The following is a 20,839-nucleotide window of genomic DNA, read 5'->3' on the forward strand; positions in this document are numbered from 1 at the left end:
AACCCACCTCATTAGAAGGGACTCACACAGACTGAAAGTGAAAGGATGGAAAAATATCTTTCAGGCAAATGGAAAGGAAAAGAAAGCTGGGGTAGCAATACTTATATCGGACAAAATAGACCTCAAAGTGAAGGCCTTAACAAGAGATAAGGAAGGCCACTTCATAATACTAAAGGGATCAATACAACAAGAAGATATAACCCTGGTAAACATATATGCACCCAATGTAGGAGCACCCAAATTCATAAAAAAACTCCTGGAAGATATCAAAGGAGAGATCAACAACAATACAATCATAGTAGGGGACTTTAATACACCATTGACAGCACTGGATAAGTCCTATAGACAAACAATCAGCAAAGATACAGCAATCCTAAATGACTCACTAGATCAGATGGACTTAATAGACATCTTCAGAACACTTCACCCCAAAGCCAGGGAATATACGTTCTTCTCAGGTGCTCATGGTACAGCTTCAAAAATAGACCACATATTGGGTCACAAGCAAAGTATCCCCAAATTCAAGAAGATTGAAATCATAAAAAGCATCTTCGCAGACCACGATGGCATAATACTAGAAATAAACTATAATAAAAACAACCCAAAATACTCAAACACCTGGAAGCTGAATAGCATGTTATTAAATATTGATTGGGTTACCAATGAGATCAAAGAAGAAATTAAAAACATCCTGGAAACTAATGACAATGAAAACACAACAATCCAAAACCTATGGGACACAATGAAAGCAGTCCTGAGAGGGAAGTTTATAGCTCTACAGGCCTATCTCAAAAAACAAGAAAAAATGGTAGTAAATCATCTAACTCTACAACTCAAAGAATTAGAAAGAGAGCAACAAGAAAACCCCAGAGTGAGCAGAAGGAAGGAGATAATAAAGATTAGAGCAGAAATAAATGACATAGAGACCAAAAAAACAATACAGAAAATCAATGAAACCAAGAGCTGGTTCTTTGAAAGGATAAACAAGATTGACAAACCTCTAGCCAGACTCACCAAGAAGCAGAGAGAGAGGACCCAAATAAATAAAATCAGAAACGATAGAGGCGAAATAACAACAGACCCCACAGAAATACAAATGATTGTTAAAAAATACTATGGACAGCTCTACTCCAACAAACTAGACAACATGGAGGAAATGGACAAATTCCTAGAAAAATACAACATTCCAAAACTCAATCAGGAAGAATCTAAAAATCTCAACAGGCCAATAACTATGGAAGAAATTGAAGCAGTCATCAAAAATCTTCCATCAAACAAAAGCCCAGGACCAGACGGCTTCACAGGGGAGTTTTACCAAACATTCAAGGAAGAACTAAAACCTATCCTCCTCAGACTACTACAAAAAATTCAAGAGGAAGGAACACTTCCAAGCTCATTCTATGAAGCCAGCATCACCCTAATACCAAAACCAGGTAAAGACAACACAATGAAAGAGAATTACAGGCCAATATCCCTCATGAACATAGATGCCAAAATCCTCAACAAAATCTTAGCAAATCGGATCCAGCAGTACATCAGAAAGATCATACACCATGACCAAGTAGGATTTATCCCAGGGATGCAAGGATGGTACAATATCCGCAAATCAATAAACGTGATACATCACATAAACAAATTGAAAGAAAAAAACCACATGGTCATATCAATTGATGCAGAAAAAGCATTTGACAAAATTCAACACCCATTTTTGATAAAAACTCTCAGCAAGGTGGGAGTAGAAGGATCATACCTCAACATAATAAAAGCCATATATGACAGGCCCACAGCCAACATCATACTCAACGGACAAAAACTAACACCATTTCCCCTAAGAACAGGAACAAGACAGGGATGCCCCCTCTCACCACTCCTGTTCAACATAGTACTGGAAGTGTTAGCCATTGCAATTCGGCAAGAAGAAGAAATAAAAGGCATCCAAATTGGAAAAGAGGAAGTAAAACTGTCCTTATTTGCAGACGACATGATATTATACATACAAAACCCTAGAGATTCCATCAAAAAGCTACTAGACTTAATACATGAATTTGGCAATGTAGCAGGATACAAAATTAACCCCAAGAAATCTGAGGCATTTCTATACACCAATAGTGAACTTTCAGAAAGAGAGATTATAAAAACAATCCCGTTTACCATTGCACCAAAAAAATTAAGCTACCTAGGAATAAACTTAACTAAAGAGGTAAAAGACCTCTACTCAGAAAACTACAGGACGTTGAAAAAAGACATAGAGGAAGACATAAACAGATGGAAGAACATACCGTGTTCATGGATTGGTAGAATCAACATCATTAAAATGTCCATACTACCCAAAGCAATCTATAAATTCAACGCACTTCCCATTAAAATACCAACGGCATACTTCAGAGATCTAGAACGAACTCTCCAAAAATTCATCTGGAATAAAAAAAGACCCCGAATAGCTGCAGCAATCCTGAAAAAGAACAAAGTAGGTGGGATCTCAATACCAGATATCAAGTTGTATTACAAAGCCACTGTTCTCAAAACTGCCTGGTACTGGCATAAGAATAGGCATATAGATCAATGGAATAGAATAGAGACCCCAGAAATCAGCCCGAACCAATATGCTCAATTAATATTTGACAAAGGAGGCAAGAACATACAATGGAGCCAAGATAGTCTCTTCAATAAATGGTGCTGGGAAAATTGGACAGATATATGCAAGAAAATGAAACTAGACCACCAACTTACACCATACACAAAAATAAACTCAAAATGGATAAAGGACTTAAATGTACGACGGGAAACCATAAAAATTCTAGAAGAATCCAAAGGCAACAAAATCTCAGACATATGCCGAAGCAATTTCTTCACTGATACAGCTCCTAGGGCACTTGAAACTAAAGAAAAAATGAACAAATGGGACTACATCAAAATAAAAAGCTTCTGCACAGCAAAAGAAACCATCAACAAAACAACGAGAAAACCCACTGTGTGGGAAAACATATTTGCCAATGACATATCTGATAAGGGCCTAATCTCCAAAATTTATAGGGAACTCATACAACTTAACAAAAGGAAGATAAACAATCCAATCAAAAAATGGGCAAAGGACCTAAATAGACACCTTTCAAAAGAGGACATCCAGAAAGCCAAGAGACATATGAAAACATGCTCAAAGTCACTAATCATCCGAGAGATGCAAATCAAAACAACAATGAGGTACCATCTCACACCTGTCAGAATGGCTATCATCAACAAATCAACAAACGACAAGTGCTGGAGAGGATGTGGAGAAAAAGGAACACTTGTGCACTGCTGGTGGGAATGCAGACTGGTGCAGCCACTATGGAAGACAGTATGGAGTTTCCTTAAAAAACTGAAAATGGAACTCCCATTTGACCCTGTGATCCCACTTCTAGGAATATATCCCAAGAAACCAGAAACACCAATCAGAAAGGATATATGCACCCCTATGTTCATAGCAGCACAATTCACCATAGCTAAGATCTGGAAACAGCCTAAGTGCCCATCAGTAGATGAATGGATTAGAAAACTGTGGTACATCTACACGATGGAATACTATGCTGCTCTAAAAAGGAAGGAACTCTTACCATTTGCAACGGCATGGATGGAACTGGAGAGCATTATGCTAAGTGAAATAAGCCAGTCAATAAAGGAAAAATACCACATGATCTCACTCATTCATGGACAATAGAGACCATTATAAACTTTTGAACTATAATAGATACAGAGGCAGAGCTGCCTCAAACAGATTGTCAAACTGCAGTGGGAAGGCCGGGGAGGGTTGGGGGGCAGGAGGTAGGGGGGTAAGAGATCAACTAAAGGACTTGTATGCATGCATATAAGCATAACCAATGGACATAAGACACTGGGGGATAGGGGAGGCTAGGGGACTGTCTAGGGCGGGGGGATAAAATGGATACATATGTAATACCCTTTGTAATACTTTAAGCAATAAAAAAAAAAATCTACAAAAAAAAAAAAAAAAAGATTTAATAAAAAAAAAAGAAAGAAAGAAAAAAAATAGTAACAATTATTATTATATTCATAACTGTATATGCTAATTAAAATCACAGGTCAGAACCATCATCAAAATAACGAGAGAGCCCACTACATGGAAGAACATATTTGCCAACGATACATCTGAGAAGGGGGTAATCTCCAAAATATATATGGAGCTCATACAACTTAACAAAAGGAAGACAAACAATCCAACTGAAAAACAGGCAAAGGACCTAGACACTTCTCCAAAGTGGACATACAGGAAGCCAAGAGAGATGAAAAAATGCTCAAAGTCACTAATTATCTGAGAGATGCAAATGAAAAATGACAATATCACCATATACCTGTCAGAATGGCTATCATCAACAAATCAACCAATGCTAAGTGTTGCCGAGGTTGTGGAGAAAAGGGAACCCTAGTACACTGCTGGTGGGAATGCAGACTGGTGCATCCACTGTGGAAAATAGTATGGAGTTTCTTCAAGAAATTAAAAATGGAACTGCCATTTGACCCAGTCATCCCACTTCTAGGAATATACCCTAAGAAACCAGAAACACTCACCAGAAAGAACATATGCATCCCTATGTTCACAGCAGTGCAATTTCCAATAGCTAAGACTTGGAAACTGCTTAAGTGCCCATCAGCAGATGAGTGGATTAAAAAACTGTGGTACATCTACACAATGGAATACTACTCAGCAATAAAAAAGAAAGAACCCTTACCATTTGCAACAGCATGGATGGACCTGGAGAGTATTATGCTGAGTGAAATAAGCCAGTTAGGGAAACACAAGTATCACATGATCTCCTGCATATGAGGAATCAAATGAACCAAATAAACTGATGAACAAAAATAGACCCTGAGACATAAAAACATCCAACAGACTGTCAAACCTCAGGGGGAAGGCAGAGGAGGGTGAAGGTGGGGAAGAGATCAACCAATGAACTCATATGCATATATGCATAACTCATAGACACAGACAATAGGGTGGTGAAGGCTTGGTGGGGAGGAGGGTGGGAGAGGGCAATGTGGGGCAAGAAGGGACATATGTAATATTTTCAACAATAAATATTTATTAAAAACAATAGACCCAGAGTCATAGAAGCATGAACAGACTGCTGGACCTCAGAGGGAAGGCAGGGGAGGGTGGGTGGGAAGAGATCAACCAATGGACTTGTATGCATATATGCATAACCTGTGGACACAGACAATGGGATGGTGAGGGTCGGGGGTGGGGGTGGAGCTGGCTGGAAGAGGTTAAGGGGTAAAAAAAAGAGGACCTATGTAATACTTTCAACATTAAAGATTTAAAAAAATAAAACCACAGGTCAATGGAAAAATCTGTGACCTCAAGATGTCATGTAACATATGAAGTAATGAAAAATAAAATATCCCACAAAAAGAAGTAAAAATTAGTGCTTTCTATGCCACCAGAACATATATTTGTCAATCAGAAATTTATATATATAGAATCTAAATTATGTATTTTTGATTTTATGATGTCTATGCTATTTTACTATGAACATTTTTTTATTTATTTTTAAAATCTTTATTGTTGAAAGTATTACATATACCCCCCCCCATTAACCCCCTCCAGCCGGCCCCCACCCCAGGCCTTCACCGCCCTATTGTCTATGTCCATGGGCTATGCATGTATGCACACAAGGTCTTCGGTTGATCACCTCCCACCCTCCCCTGCCTTCCCGCTGAGATTCTGCATTCTGCTCCATGCGTCCATGTCTCTGGATCCACTCCGTTCATCAGTTCATTTTGCTGATTAGATTTACTATGAACATTTTTAAATTACAGAAAAGTTGAAAGAACAGTACACTGAAAACCCATGTACCCACCACCTGCATCCTACAATTAACATTTTATTATATTTGCTTTATCACATATCTATTCATCAGTCCATCTTTTTTTAAAAAAACGCATTTCAAAGTAAGGAGCAGACGTCACTACATTCACTCCTAAACCCTTCAGTGTGCATAACATTAACTGGTGTTCAATATTTGTTTAAGATTCTCCTTTTATTTTTGGGGGAAAATTTACACACAGTGATAGGCACACATCTTACAAGTGTCATGTGATAGTTTCTGACAAATGCCTTCACCAGTGTGCACTAGCTCTCCTGTCAATATTAAGACTATTACTTTTACTCCAGAAAATTCCCTCATATACAGTACATTTAAGTACAAGGAACAGAACTCTGGGCTCAAGAATCAAGGGGTCTGGGTTCAAATCTCATCTATACGACTCATTAGTAAAACACACACATACACAATACACACAAACATGCAGGCAACCTCAGTTTTCTCAACCATCAAAAAAGAGATATTGCCCATCTCACATGGGCTTTGTAAAGGTTAAATCAAAAATATCTGGAATACAGTACATGTTCAGTAGATGTAACCAAAGGGTACTTTTTCTCTACTCCCCTCCCCAGCTTCCCCCAAACTGAGGATGCTGCCTTCAAAAAGAAAATGGTAACAACAACAACAGCAAGTTAAATGAGAGATGAGGGGGAAAAGGTGTCTTTCTGCATAGGCAGTCCTCTCCCAATTTATCCACTCTGACTTCAGCTAATTAAACATCTGTCTCAACGGTCTTCTCAGCAAATTAGTCATCCCCACTTTGTGACACTGATTATTGGTTGCAGCCTTTTCTCCACTTGCTCTGATTCCCAGAAACTTCTAGGAGTTTACTCACCAGGCACATGGCAAGGAATGATGCAGGGTCCCCATTAACCCCCTACAGCTGCCCTTGGTGCCAGTGCTGTTCATAATGCTGCCAGACGTGTCCTTAGATGTGCCTCCCCAAATAAACCTGTTAAGAGGTAACAACTTTTTTGTCTACACTTCTGATTTCCAGATTGTGATGCATTTTCTAAGTGTACCAGGTTAAAATAAACTACTTAACAATAAATCTATTTTTTAAACTAAAGTTTTGATGACAAAGCAAGCAGGTAAAAACATAAGGTCTCAAATGAGCTGAACTGGAGTCTAGTGAATTACCAGCTGGCTCTCCTTAAACATAAACCTTTGCTGGTGAACCAAGGGCAGCAGGCAAACAAGTGAAATGCTGGCCTTTCTGTACATACTGAAGCGTGTGTGCATGCGTGTGTGTGTGTTTGTGTGTACACACACCTGCTTAAGCAGGAAAGGGGGAGGTGAGCTGCGGGGAATTGTATTCTAAACTACATGGTACTTCTTAAAAATCATTTTCTGAAATAAGACTGCTCTCAATCCCTCTTTCCACTAAAACAACAGATTGACTTAAGAACCGCCTTTTAGAAAGATAAATGGCTAATAAAAACATTTACCAATGCTTAACTACACTAAAAACCCAGAAAAGCAAATTAAAACTAGGTATTAACCACTAACCATCAGTTTGAGAAAAATTAAAGATTGATAAGTTCCCGGGTTGGGAAGGGGGTGAGGAAAGCGGTGCTCTCATATAATCTCTGAATGTCAAAGAATGGGCATAAACTTTCTGAAGGGCAATTTATTTTTCTCAACATTTTAAATAAGCAAACCAATGATAAGCAATCTCATAGTAAAATAAATTTAACCAGAATGATAAAAATGCAGTGGTCACTCTAATAGAGAATGCTTATGACATATTGAGTAAAAGAATGCAAAATCACATACCTTGCATAGAATCATTAATAAAAACATTTATGCAGATACATTTTCATGGGTTCATTTACCATTTATTGACTGTCCTCTATTTGACAGGCACTCTGTTAGATGCTGGTATAGAGTGATTTTGAGAAATAAGAAAACAGGATTCTACACTCCGCCCCCCCCCCCCGCCCCCGGCCAAATGTACTGCTTATATGTATATCTGCATGGGAATACCAAAAACCCAAAAGATTTACAAGAGGAAACCACTTCACTTTTTACTTCACACACCTCCAAAATGTTATATTTTCCCCAAACAAGTATTTAAATTTATTTTAAAAATCTTTAAGAACCTTTTACCTCTATCTTGTTTTAATATTAACACCAGGAGAACTGGCGGCAACTCCAAGCTGCTTCGATTCCCCCAGCTGTGCTGTAGCTCTAATAAAAGAAGCCACTTCCCATGTGTCCATACCTCTGCCGAGCACCACCCACTCTCCACACCCCAGTCCAGGGCGCAGCGTACTTGGAGAGAGTCCTCAGGAGCTCCTCACCGTGTCCCTGCCTCCTGTTTTATGCCCTCTGATCCATTTTTTAACACCGATGGTGTTTTCTTAGAAATTATGACTATGTCACTCTCCTTTCAATGGTTCTCCCTCTGCCATCAGAATAAAGTTCCAATTCAACACAGTTTACAAACACAATCTGGTCCCAAATGACCACTTCAGCCTCATCATTCCCCACCCTCCCAACTCCCACTCCACTGCGTTATTATACTGGGCTCCGTGCAGTGCCCAGAGGCATCAGGCTCTCCCACTGTGCCCCTTCAGCCTGAATGCCTTTCCCGTCCCTTGGCACCTGGACAGTTTCTACTTCTCTTCGGGGGCCAGCCAGGGAATTTGCTCAGGCGAGTCCTCCCTGACTCCCTAAGAACAGACTACGGCTCCCCTCCCACAGTGTGCACCCAGATCCCTATACTTACTTCCACTCATCATGTGCATGGTTTTGTAACTGCCTATTGGTTTGTCTTCCCAACAAAACCGTACGTGTCTTGAGGGTAAGGACCACTTCTTGGCCTCTACAAAACGTCTAGTGCCCACACAGTGCTTCCTGCATGATAAGCCCCAGCAAATGGGTGCACCTCTTCTGCTTTTTGTTTTTTAATTGATTTCAGAGAGAGAGGGAGGAGGAAAGAGAGAGAGAGAGAGAGAGAATGTGCCCCCGACTGGGAACTGAACCTACAACAAGGGTATGTGCCCTGACCGGGAACCGAACCCACCACCCCTTGATGTATGGTGGGACAACACAATACTCCAACCGACTGATCCACACCGGCCAGGGCCTCTTCTGTTTCTGAGTGCACTATCAGGCCTGGCCTGATCAGATCTGGCCCCTGCTTAGCTTCTGCAGCTTATCCTCCGCCCTCTTCCTGCTCTAGGAATTTGAAATGTCTATGTTTTATGACTACATCTCAAAACATCTGTCTAGAATGTTCTTCTCACTCACCCATCTGCCAAAGTTCTAATTAATCTTCCAAAACCTGCCACAGAAATCACTTATTCCAGAGCATCTTTTCTCAGTTCCCACCACACCCAGTGGTTTTAAGCATTCCCTCTCTGTGCTGCTTTAGCAGATTGTGTATTTCCACTTGTGGACTTACCAGATTTCCTGCCTCCTCCTCTGAACCCGTTTTCTAGTACAGTGGCTGGCACAGAGCAGGCAGCACTGGATGGTGACTGCTGACCTCAGAGCCACACACGTGGCCCTTTCCTACCTCAACCTCTCCCTTGTTGCAGCTTAGAAAAGGAAGGCTCAGATAGTTTCTTATTCTAGGATACTTATTTCCCCATTTTCTAACATTTCTAAAATCAGGATACAGCTTGTAATCAATATGTACATATAATATAATGTAGTAGTGTTTCTTTTTTTATCCGGAAAAGTTGTTATTAAATTAGTGGTGCTCTGGGACTGTCCCTAGTGGACCCAGGGAAAAGTCCTCTGACTCCAGAAGATGCCTGCCTCCTGGACCACTACATAGCCTCTCACGGGAATATGGCTTTTCTCTTCCTTTCATTCTGCTTTTTCTTAACCTAATCTATCCCAGTGACTGCCCCGGATGGAGTGAATGCATAGATTTTGTGATGAAAAGGAACTTCGGAAAGATGAGTGACTAGCAGGAAGAGTAAATGCTGGTCAAGGTAGTTTTGGTGAATGATATATTTCAAGTTTTTCTGATGTGGTGCTTGCAAGAGCTCATAACACCCTTCTAAAATAATTGGGTCTCTAAAGTGGTTCCAAAAGATTTTTGCTTGACATAAATTCTCTAAATTTCCAGGTTTTCTGGGTAAAACAGTTGGCTGCAATGCCATCTTTAACGTGCTCTACTCTATACTCAAGAAGATCCATCGGGGGCCTCAGAGCTCTCCAGACAGGGGAAGCACAGGTGGGATGAACTGAGAGAGAGGAGGCAGGGAGGAATATTTAACTCGCAGCGTCTTGCCTGGGGCACTCCGAGTTATGCATTTAAACCGCTTAGCCGTCCTAATTTACTGTACACTTTCCCACGGGGTCACTGGACACCAAGTAGCAGGTTTTTATGACTTAACCAGCCCCAAGCATGAGTGGCATCGGCATGGCTATTTGTTCTTTCATGAGGAGGAGCAGTTTTCTGCAGAAATTCCTGCCTTTTTTTTTTTTTTTTTAACAGAGAACATTTAAACAGTCCTATGTACCTTTTCTTCATCTTTCTTCTTTTTTTAAAGGATTACTGGCTACAGCATAAGAAAACCACACATCTCTGGTTCACAACTACTTTCATGGAAGAAATATTACTGAATTTTCTGTCTTTACAATTACACATGAAGTAGGACTCTTTTCAACCCTACAGATGGCAGATTCTTTACCTTATTGTAGCCTTTGGAGAGCATTTCAGGTTAGAAGAGTGTTAAAAATCCTAGTCCATTTAAAACATATGGGCTTCTCTTTCCATAGGGCAGCTCAGGACAGGTGTATGTTGCTTTAAGAAAGCTAGACATACAACATTAAAACTGACACCAATACAGACAAACTGTGCAATTACAAAAGAATTCCTGGCTTTATATCCAGATTCACCACAGGGTTCCTTTAAATGCTGCACTTCCCTGGTGCATTTAGATCTTAGAATCAATGAACATTTCTGTTTACAGAATTTTAAATTTGTTCTCCCATTAGGGTTCTAATAAGCAACATGGCACAATAAAAAGAGTATGGGCTTTGAGGTCAAAAAAGCCTGGGCTCCCATTTAGAATCTGCCATTTACTTACTGTGGAAATTTGGTAACTTTAATTTCTCTTAGAGCTGAAGAGAGGGCGGCTCAGAGAGCTAAGTACTGTATATGACTACACATATAGTTATCATAGTTCCTTAATTCTAAGATGCACATTGTTTTCCCACTTTTTAATATTTCTAAAGTCTCACCTGTAAAAGAAGCATAATAAAATCTACCTTCTAGGGGTGTTGTGAAAATTAAATGAGGTAATATCTTTAAGTGTACAAAGGCACTCAATAATCTGCTTTTACCCCATTGGAAGAGACCTTGGGGAAGACACACAAATCCCCTTTAAACCTTCTTGATAAATAACAAATTGATTTGTATACAACTTTCTAGGTCTCTCTGGTATGAAGTAAGGCCTCCTGTGTGAGGTGTTGCAGGGAGCGAGTCAGAGACGGACCCTGTTGCTGCCAGTCTATGGGACAGGGCCCTGATGCCAGCTCTAATGGGGTACAGGCTCCGAATCCCCACCTGGCTGCCTGGGTTCTCAGCTGGCCTGTATTCCTCTGTCACATTGTCTTTGGGCCGCAGTGTATTTCAGTGGTCACAGTTTGGATTTTATTCTAAATGCAACTGGAAATCACTGAAGGGTTTGGAGCAGATATGATCTGATTTATATTTTAACCAATCTCTCTGGCTGCTGTGTAGACAGGAGCTGGAGGGGGCCAAGAGCAGGGGCAGGAACCAGCTGGGTGCTATTTCAACAGTCCGGGTGAAGTCACGTGGATCTGAATTCATCCGATGGAGATGGAAAAGACTGAATGGATTCAGGATATATTCAGGAGGTAAAACTGGTAGGATTTGCTAATGGATAATGTGGGGAGTCAGCACAGGGAAGAATTCTAGTGTCAATTTTACTACCTTTTTTTTTTTTTTAAGTTGGGGGAAAGAGAGTTAAGTAAATCGACTGCAAAGCAATGTTCTTTTTATATTAAAATATAGTGAGCTTTAACAGTCATTGCCCCTTCCCAGCTCTTCCTGGCTTAAATGTGAAGGTCACAGTGTAAATGTCAATTTCTCAGGGAGCAGTTCCCTGAGCATCCTATACTAGACCACAAGCTCCCACATCTTATTATTCTCTCTCAGCCCCTTACAATGACTCTCCTCCTAGACCAGTGATGGCGAACCTTTTGAGCTCAGCGTGTCAGCATTTTGAAAAACCCTAACTTAACTCTGGGGCCGTGTCACATATAGAAATTTTTTGATATCTGCAACCATAGTAAAACAAAGATTTATATTTTTGATATTTATTTTATATATTTAAATGCCATTTAACAAAGAAAAATCAACCAAAAAAATGAGTTCGCATGTCACCTCTGACACGCGTGTCATAGGTTCGCCATCACTGTCCTAGACTGTAAGGTCCTCCTCAGCCAGGGCCTGTAGATCTGCCTCACCACTGTCTCCCTGCACCCGGCACAGGTCAGCACGTGGGAGCACACAATGTGTGAATGCACAACACAGCTACAAATACATTGCGGATAAATACACACATTTTACATGAACTTTGAAGATAAACTGAGAATGCGATGATGTCATCATTAGCTGTCTGTCCCTCAGACACGAACCCTGCACCGATGGTAGATGTTCACAACCCCTCTCTGCTCCTAGCAGTGCTTTAGGGAATGTCTGAGAAGTCCTAGACCAGACTATGTCTTTGGTGACAGCTTAGGGGTCTTGTGAAAACACAGTAAATTAGCAAGCAATAAGGTGGTCTGTGACTCTAAACAGAGATGTTAAAAGGGACTCCACTTGACAAAATTAACATTTATGTTTCAAATCCTAGGTGAAATTTTGTAAGGGGAAGCAGGAATGAATATCCTAAGTTTTATTAACAACATTGTAAGAACTTTTCAAGAGGAAAAGTTTTGCCTTTCATATTAAAAGGAGAGAATGGACAAAAAAAAGTAAAGATGCTGCTGGTTCAACTTTGCAGCAGATGATAAACACCCCCACTTCATAATGACAACAAATACTGAAATAGAGCGGGCAGAAACAATTCTGCTCAGAATATCCGACTTTGAAGCCTTCTCTCTTTTGTAGACCAAGAGACACCTATGTAGTATTTCTGCATCAATGCGGGAACTGAAATTGGATCTGCTTCAGTTTCTCAAGTGTCTGTCATATCCAGCCTCATGCTTCAGCAGCCTGGTCAGGGTTGCTGGAAAACAGCATTTTTAAACAACAAAGTACTAAGAAGCTCAGAAGGTCACTGATTGTGAGGATGAACTTGACAAAGGGAAAACTTGATGAACTCAGGCCTTTACCCACTAAATAAAAGGTCAGTGTATTTTACCAGCTAGAGCAGGGGACTTGACAGGCTACTTTTCATCATGTCAAAAACACACCCACCCAACTGTTAAAATTAGTAAAGAGGTTTCAGCTAATTCTTCTAAAATTGGATTCTCCATTTACATTTTTCTTAAACTGTGGAGACTTTCTGCCAGTACAGGTAGATTCCAAATGTCAAGTAGGTCAGTAATAAAATGCAAAGCTGGAGAGAAACTTTAAAAGAGACATTTAAAAAATGGGCCTTAGCAGAGAACTGACTGGAACACACTGTGAAAAGCTTACTTCAGTTCAGTACATGAATATTAATAGAAAAACCCTGCAGTGTTCATAAATAGTGTGATTTGATGAAATAATTACAAATGCAACTTTAAATTTTAGAACAACTATAAGTGTCTATAATGATATTCTCCCCCTCCAAAAGCAAAAATATTTTAAAACCCTGCGGGTTTCCACTGACAAAGCTATGTACCTGAACAAAGAAGAATTCTTTGCTCAAATATCTATCACCTTCTGATTTTTTTACAAATGAAAACTGGGGAGAGAGTGCCAGAGGGAAGGGCAGCAGAGTATTTAACCAATAGGACAGCCATGAGGCCTACATCTTGGTCTAATAATGAAATAGTTTTCAATTTATCATTATTATTAAAAGGAGAGTCGTCAGTCTGGAAAAAAGATGAAGTTAAAGGTTTGTGGGTAAGCAACAGAAGTTCACTGTCAGCCTGTCAAAGGCAACTAACCCCTAATGAACCAACAGAGCGAGAACTGGCACCTCCACATGGCACACGTGTAATCTCAAGTGGTATGTCTCCCCTCTCACTGAAGTCAGGGAAGAGTAGCAGAGAGACCAGTGCGTTTCTGAACTCAAACAGGTGAAAGCTGTCTGAAGAGAGGGCTGAGCTCTCTAATGCAGGGGTGCCAGGCACTCTCTTACAAAGACTGAGAAGGTCATTGTGCTAGAGGCTTAGGAAGTTCCGATGAGCGATGCTAGCCTGACATCTGCCACCAAGTTCATAACTAAGTTCATGTGTCATAATGGGTAAGTAATAAGTATTTCACAGCCAACTGTGAGCATTAACATAATTTTTTCTCTTTTTTAAGTAAACGTATCTGTGTTTGCCTCTGACCAGAGGATTTTTGTCTTTTCATTAATCACCCTCCAAAACAAGTCCACTCCACAATACAAAGTTCAACAATACAAAATACACCCTGCCTTTCCCAAATTGATGTCAACTAAACTTCTTTGCCAAACTGCAGATCCTTCTATTTCATGAGGCCAGACTTAATAAAGGAATAGCAAGGGCTTCTTATTTTAAAAAGCTTTTTGGATGAAGAAAATGGACAGTAATTTATGTAAATGCACCAATCTCAATCAACTTCCCTAGTATGAAAGGAATAAATAATGCAGGTCACCGTTTTTCGGATAACGAGTCCTAACTCTTGGCCAAGGATATGGCAAAGACTCTGATGGAAATATCAGGACATGCATATGGAGGAGAACGTAAATAAATGTGTGTATGATAAACATGGCTGCTGGGGATAAACATAGAAAACAGGTATCCAATTGGACGGAGATGGCTGGGACAGAGGGATAGCGGTATCTCAGGAAGTTTTATGGTCTATCTGTGACAGCACAGTTTCTATTAAGAAGGTTTAAAAAGTTAGTTCTACCTCCTCTTGGATAATTCAGAATAATGCTATCTTAGACTATAAGAGATCTGTCACAAAATACACTGTTATGTAAAAAAATTCAGGAACAAAACATGAGAAAAAATAAGGACCCTAAAGGCAGATGAATGCTTAATAAATATCTTTACATATCTGGAGCTGTTTAAATGCTATTCGATTGGCACCTAGAACTCCAAAGTAGCTACTTTCCCCTGGGAAGGGGAGGGTATGCCTCTTCAATCATCCCTAAATGCAAAGAGGTTTGACCCCCATGCAATGGATAAAAGTCACCCAAAAAATGAACAAAAGAGGTGTTTGGAAAAACCAGAACACCATTCATCCCAGCTAACGACTTGTTCATTATGAGTGATGATGGATAAAGACTTCTCATGCTGAGATGAAATCAAGATTTATATGCATTGTTTCCTCTCCCAACTTGTGGGAAGATCATCATCATTTAATTCTATCTCTGCGGCCAGTGATGGGCATCCAGAGAGCTGGTTATCAAACGGCGCAGTCAGCTGGCAAAAGCCGAAACGTGCAGTTGGCACATCTGGACGGAGCCGCCACAGCCGAGGGTGAACAATGACTCCTGGCAAGCATCCAAATTGCTTGCAGACGCTAGCAGGTCTCATCTACAACCGCCCCTACCAGCATCTCTCTCTCTCTCTCTTTTATGAGAATCAGATTTTCATTGCTCCATTCAATTGCTCTCCTCTGCCATTTTTTACAGCTCTTATCGTTCCCCTGGAATATGGCCTTGAGACAGCTCATCCGTGTCCTTCACTGTGTTATCTCTTCTAACTTTTATTAAAACTTCAGCTTTCATCTAAAGATAGCTAATTAAATCTGGAACAGATTATATGCCTCCCCTTAAAAAGAACACAAACCTATTTTCTTCAACCTGAACAATGATGTTTTTCCTTTCCAAAAGATGAAACCAAAGGTGTTTAAGAAGTTTCATTTACTTACAAAGCTAAGATACCTGACATGTCATATGTAGGTTGATTTATATTAAAGATGTCTGTGGTCTGACAAACCTTTTAGCTATTTTTCAAAATAATTCTTTCTCTATATTGGTAATATTTTTTTCCCATATTCTTTAAATACCATAGCTAATGCCATAAGCTTAATTTCTGTATAAAGTTGGGTAATGAGAAATTAGAGATTAACAGACATTTCTGTGAATCAATTGATTTATCTTTAAAAAAAATTTTTTTTTTACAGTTGTCCTCGTTTGGTAAAAATGCATTTTCCCCTTTTATTTCATACTGCAAGCACTACAAATTAAAAGTTTCCTCCACTGAAAATTATGTGAAAACATGAAATTAGAAGAATTACTGCAAATTTAGGACTGATTTGGTTTTCAAGACAGTTTTACACCAACTAATAGTAAGCTCAAGTAGCTTTGTCTTAATCTATCACAAATTATTAATGACAAAGCTTCATAACCAATATGAACACATTCTTCTCATATTTATACCACTGACCCAGTACCTTCTTTAGGCTTAGGGGCAACTTAAAAATCACTCTGTTGCCCTAGCCCAAGCATGCGAGTTTGACATGCTTGCACCAGTTTGGCTCAGTGGATAGAGCGTTGACCTGCGGACTGAAGCGTCCCTGGTTTATTCTGGTCAAGGGCATGTACCTTGGTTGCAGGTTCAATCCCCTGCCCTGGTCAGGGTGCATGTGAGAGGCAACCAATCGATGTGTGTCTCTGTCTCTCCCCCCTCCTTTGCACTCTCTCTAAAAAATCAATGGAAAAATATCCTTCGGTGAGGATTAAGCAAAAAAGATAAAAATAAATCACTTTGTTTACTATAGACCTGCTAAACAAACTTTCTAGCAGCAATATCTGGAACATCTAGAAGCCAGCCATCACACAAACATGCACATATGCACATGCAAGCACACGCATGCACACACCAAGCACTTTTAACCAAGGTTTTAGCTTATATTACCAGGGTATAATTTAACTATGCTACCTGAAATTTTCTGAGATCCTTTTCTTCTCTTCACTGCCTTTAGCAAGATTTCTTTCATGGTGACCTTTGTGTTGTCCACCTGAATAAGGGAGAATCCATGAGCAGCATTTCTGTAGGAAAAGACAAATATTAAATCATCACCAACACTCAACCAGAGGGATGGCATATTGCAATCTTCACTGTGTTTAAGAAAGTTTTAGTAAGTGTACATCGAAGTGCCAATTATTTAAAAACAGGTTGAAAAAAGCTACTTCTAATAAGAGAGAGGCGGAGATAGAGGCAGAAAAGCATTCTAGTATGAACAGTCCCAAGTGAAAGAGAGGTCAGAGTTATGGAAGGTTTTTCTAATTTATCTCAAATTGAATCTAATTGGTCTGTGTGGGTCACTCATACCGGCTCCCGAGCCAAATCCTGCAGCAAGGATTGACAAACGATAAACTTGGCTTGTGTCAGTAGATGTCACTGCAGGCAGACACTGCCATCATATTAAAGCTCATGGAGCCTGGGAGGAAAAATGTCATGTATGTGTTTGTGTGTATGGGGGCGGGGGCATCTGACAGCCCAAAGCAATTTAGAATAAGGAAAAGAAAATGCTCTTCTTAACTAGCCAGTAAAAGAAACACCCTATATTTATATATTTTAAAAATACATATACTCTAGGGACACTTCAGTAGGAATGTTTTAATCTACCTAGTCCTAAAAGGTCAAACAAAATATTAGCTGAAGCATAAATAATTACAAGGCAAAATACGAACATATCACTACTTGTAAGCCTGTAGCCAATCAAACCTAAGGGGGGTGGGGTTCACATCTAGATAGGAAAAAACTGGTAAGGAACAAGTGCCCTAAAAACAGAAGCCCACCTTTGTTGAGACACAACTTCGCTAAGACTGGTAATTGCAATAACAAGCATCACAAGTACTCCTCACTATGCGTGGGCACTGGGACAAAACGGGCCAATTCCAAGAAGCTCGTGTAACAAATGGGACCCGAGTTTCCAACTATGGAGCATGGGAATTGCCACAAGGAGTCTGGTTGCATTCCCATTCCCCATAAGAATCTCAAAGGGGCACGTGGCCAAAAAACATGGCAGAACTTCAGACTGACAAGGAATCTGAAACAAAAGCCAAGCCCCAAGCTAAGCCAGGGGAGAGCTTCCTGGTGGTAGGGGAGGCTGAAGGGGCCTTAGCCCTAGCTTGGACCCAACCAGGTGGCTGGCTCGCCACAGGGGCTAGGGGCTGATCTCCAAACCAAGGACCCAATTTGCTTCCCTAATACAAAGACACCTCCACACCCCTCCTCGCCACACGGCTGGCTGTTTAATCCTTGACATTCCATTTGTTAAAAAGCAAAAGCCGACGCTGGTCTAGCCAGCACGATCATCCATTTTAACTTGGTCAAGTTCTTGCTATCGAACAGCAGGCCTGAGAACTGTCAAGCTAATTTTACTGAACACTCTGTTACTGAATCAGCCTGAGCCACGGCCATTCTTTACCTCAGAAGCTGGACCCCATCCCAGAACAATCTTTAAAAGTTTATTTTACTGATCAAAGCAAAATAAGAAATAGCTCTTTTTTTAAAAACTATATTTAGGGAGTGATGCAGTAAGTGATACTTTGGCAAGAGTACTGAAATGTAAAGTGCCTTGTGCATTTATAAACTTGGGGGTATTTGCTCTGGCGCTAGGCCAGTGTGTGTTTGGAACGAATGCCAATCATCCGCGTTCAGACTTGCTTCCCCTGCTCTCCCCTCAGAAGCCAGGGTGCGCTCCATCTGTGACAATATGTTGGGCGATGGATGAGTAGGGCCTCAAAGGGAACACAAGTTCTCGGGTACTCACACACTGCACTGGGCTGGGTCTCACGAACTTCCATGCACCTGGGTTCCACCTGAACTATTTTAGATGTGTCTGCTTATAAATTGCTTACATTCTCTCCTAATCTGCCGCTGGCTGATAGCATTATTTCAAACCAATATGTTTATCTTTTTCAGCACAGGCAGACTAAAAGCTCAAAAGGAAGCCTTGTGTTTGGACTAACTTCCATAAATTAAAAGTGTCCTTTTAAAAGATTGTTGAGCGGGGGAAAATCCCTGGTCTGAATTTTCCTGCCATTTTACCAAAACGTACCTGGGTGACAAGGTTAGAGCGAGCCGAGGAAATCCCTGGCACTTCTCATCCACAGGCATTACTGATAAATTGTGTGGTGGAGGAATAAAGGATTACCTTCTGTATTTTTTCATTACACTTTTCTTTTGTTACAGAATACATAAATCCATTGTGGCACAATGTAATATGTATCACCATGCTACACCTGCGGACGCTTCCGAGCGGCTGCCATGTCTGTGCAGTCAGGAATGATAAGTGAACCACCCGTGAATGTTAACGATAGTGATCATTCTGAGGTAACTCGGCTCTCCATCTTCCTTTACAGCCTCCGTGCTGAAGCCAGGGTAGCAAGGTTCACGAGAGGAAAATGAAAACAACAGTGAAGGGAAGGGGCACGCACGGCTCGGAATGTGCCTTCTCGGGTGCGCGCTATCTTCCTCTGGGGCTCCATTGCGGTAAACACGTGCACGTTAAAAGGAGAGCGGGGTTGCGACCCACACACTGCACACTCGGGCAGACCTAATGAAAGTCTCCCCGGGTCAGTCTCGCACTCCACACTTCTCTCCCTTCAGATGGGTGCCAACTTTGGACCCTGTTCCAAGTCTACAGCACTTACGGGGGTAAAATGTTTCTAAAACACAAGAGTACAGAATGGAAGTGCTTCTCAGAACCCATCGAGGTGCAACTGTTAAGTTCAGCTCCCATTTAATAAATGGATAGGGAGACTTGCTACCACAATTTTCAGCTTGACTTCCAAACATTCTGAGTTTTATGCCTCATTTCTTCATATCCAGGATTTTTTATGGGCTTTCTAAAAAGTCTATTGAAATACATCTTTTAAGGCTGCTTTTATTCAATGCTGAGCATTGGGCCTGAGATTGAGAAGACCAGGATCTTAGGGGAAATGCGAGTGGCAGGTGGGAAGGGCGCTCGTCCTGCCTCCCTTTCTCGTGGCGCTGCATTCCAGTCTCGGAGTTGTGACCTGGGATGGTGGAGACTAGCCCGCAGATGGACAGGTGGACGATGGGCAGGCAGGGGGGCCGCAAACCCAGAGTCTTGACGCAGAAACTGCTCCTCCTCCTGCTCCTCTGGTGGGCAGACGGCCTGTTTTCTGCCAGCGCAGGGCACCCTAGGGCACTGCCACTGAGAAGCAGCTGCCCTGCCGCAGCTCCCTGGGCTGCCTGCGCTGGCTGTAGACTGAAGCGCCACTTCAGGGAGCTGACTAAACGGCCAGGAGTGCTTCAGTCAATTCAAAGTTAGGTCCTGTCAAGTCTCGTAACCACTGAGAAACGTATGGGCGTTTTAAAAAGAGATTTCTCACTTGAGGAATTCAACGCTGTCCCAGTGCAAAGCCAGTTACCAGCAGGAAGTGTTTATACCAGCATTAACCTAACACAACAAGCATTTCTCTACTAAGCACTAAACTAGAAGTGATGGGGCACAGAGGGGAAGCAGGGGCACAGGTCTTTATCTAAAAAGCTTATTTATAGGGAGCGAGCTGGAACCAGAACCCAAGTTGGAAGGCAACATATTAGAGAGGAGACGCATGGGCTGGGAGTTAAATCCCTTTGGTTCCAATCCTGGTTCCATGGCTAACCGAATATTGCCTCAACATGTGGAACCTCAGCTGCATCCGTGAAATGAGGAGGGCACTTCCCTACACAACTGTCAGGAGGATAAAAGGGTCAATGAATGCCAAGCACCTGGCACCAAGGCTGGCAAACAGTGCAGGAGTTTATAAATGTTCGTTTTCTTATGGTTCCCCTTGTCCCAAGTCACCACTCCAAGAGAAGAGGCCCACTTGTTCCCTATTCCCTAGCCCCTCAGTAGAGATTGCTCATTTGGAAGGATG

The 20,839-nt window shown here is 41.1% G+C and overlaps 1 protein-coding gene across 15 annotated transcripts in view; it reads right to left on the bottom strand.

Annotated features, from left to right (window-relative positions):
* Positions 1-20,839, bottom strand: part of MAPKAP1 (MAPK associated protein 1) — a 198,286-nt gene that overhangs the window by 87,100 nt on the left and 90,347 nt on the right. For all 15 annotated transcript variants that reach the window (XM_059658042.1, XM_059658040.1, XM_059658038.1 and 12 more), the window contains one exon: positions 16,881-16,990. In XM_059658042.1, coding sequence (XP_059514025.1) covers positions 16,881-16,990 — 110 coding nt within the window. The remainder of the gene's footprint in view (positions 1-16,880; positions 16,991-20,839) is intronic.

Source organism: Myotis daubentonii, chromosome 11, assembly GCF_963259705.1.
Source record: "Myotis daubentonii chromosome 11, mMyoDau2.1, whole genome shotgun sequence".
Lineage (NCBI taxonomy): Eukaryota > Metazoa > Chordata > Mammalia > Chiroptera > Vespertilionidae > Myotis > Myotis daubentonii.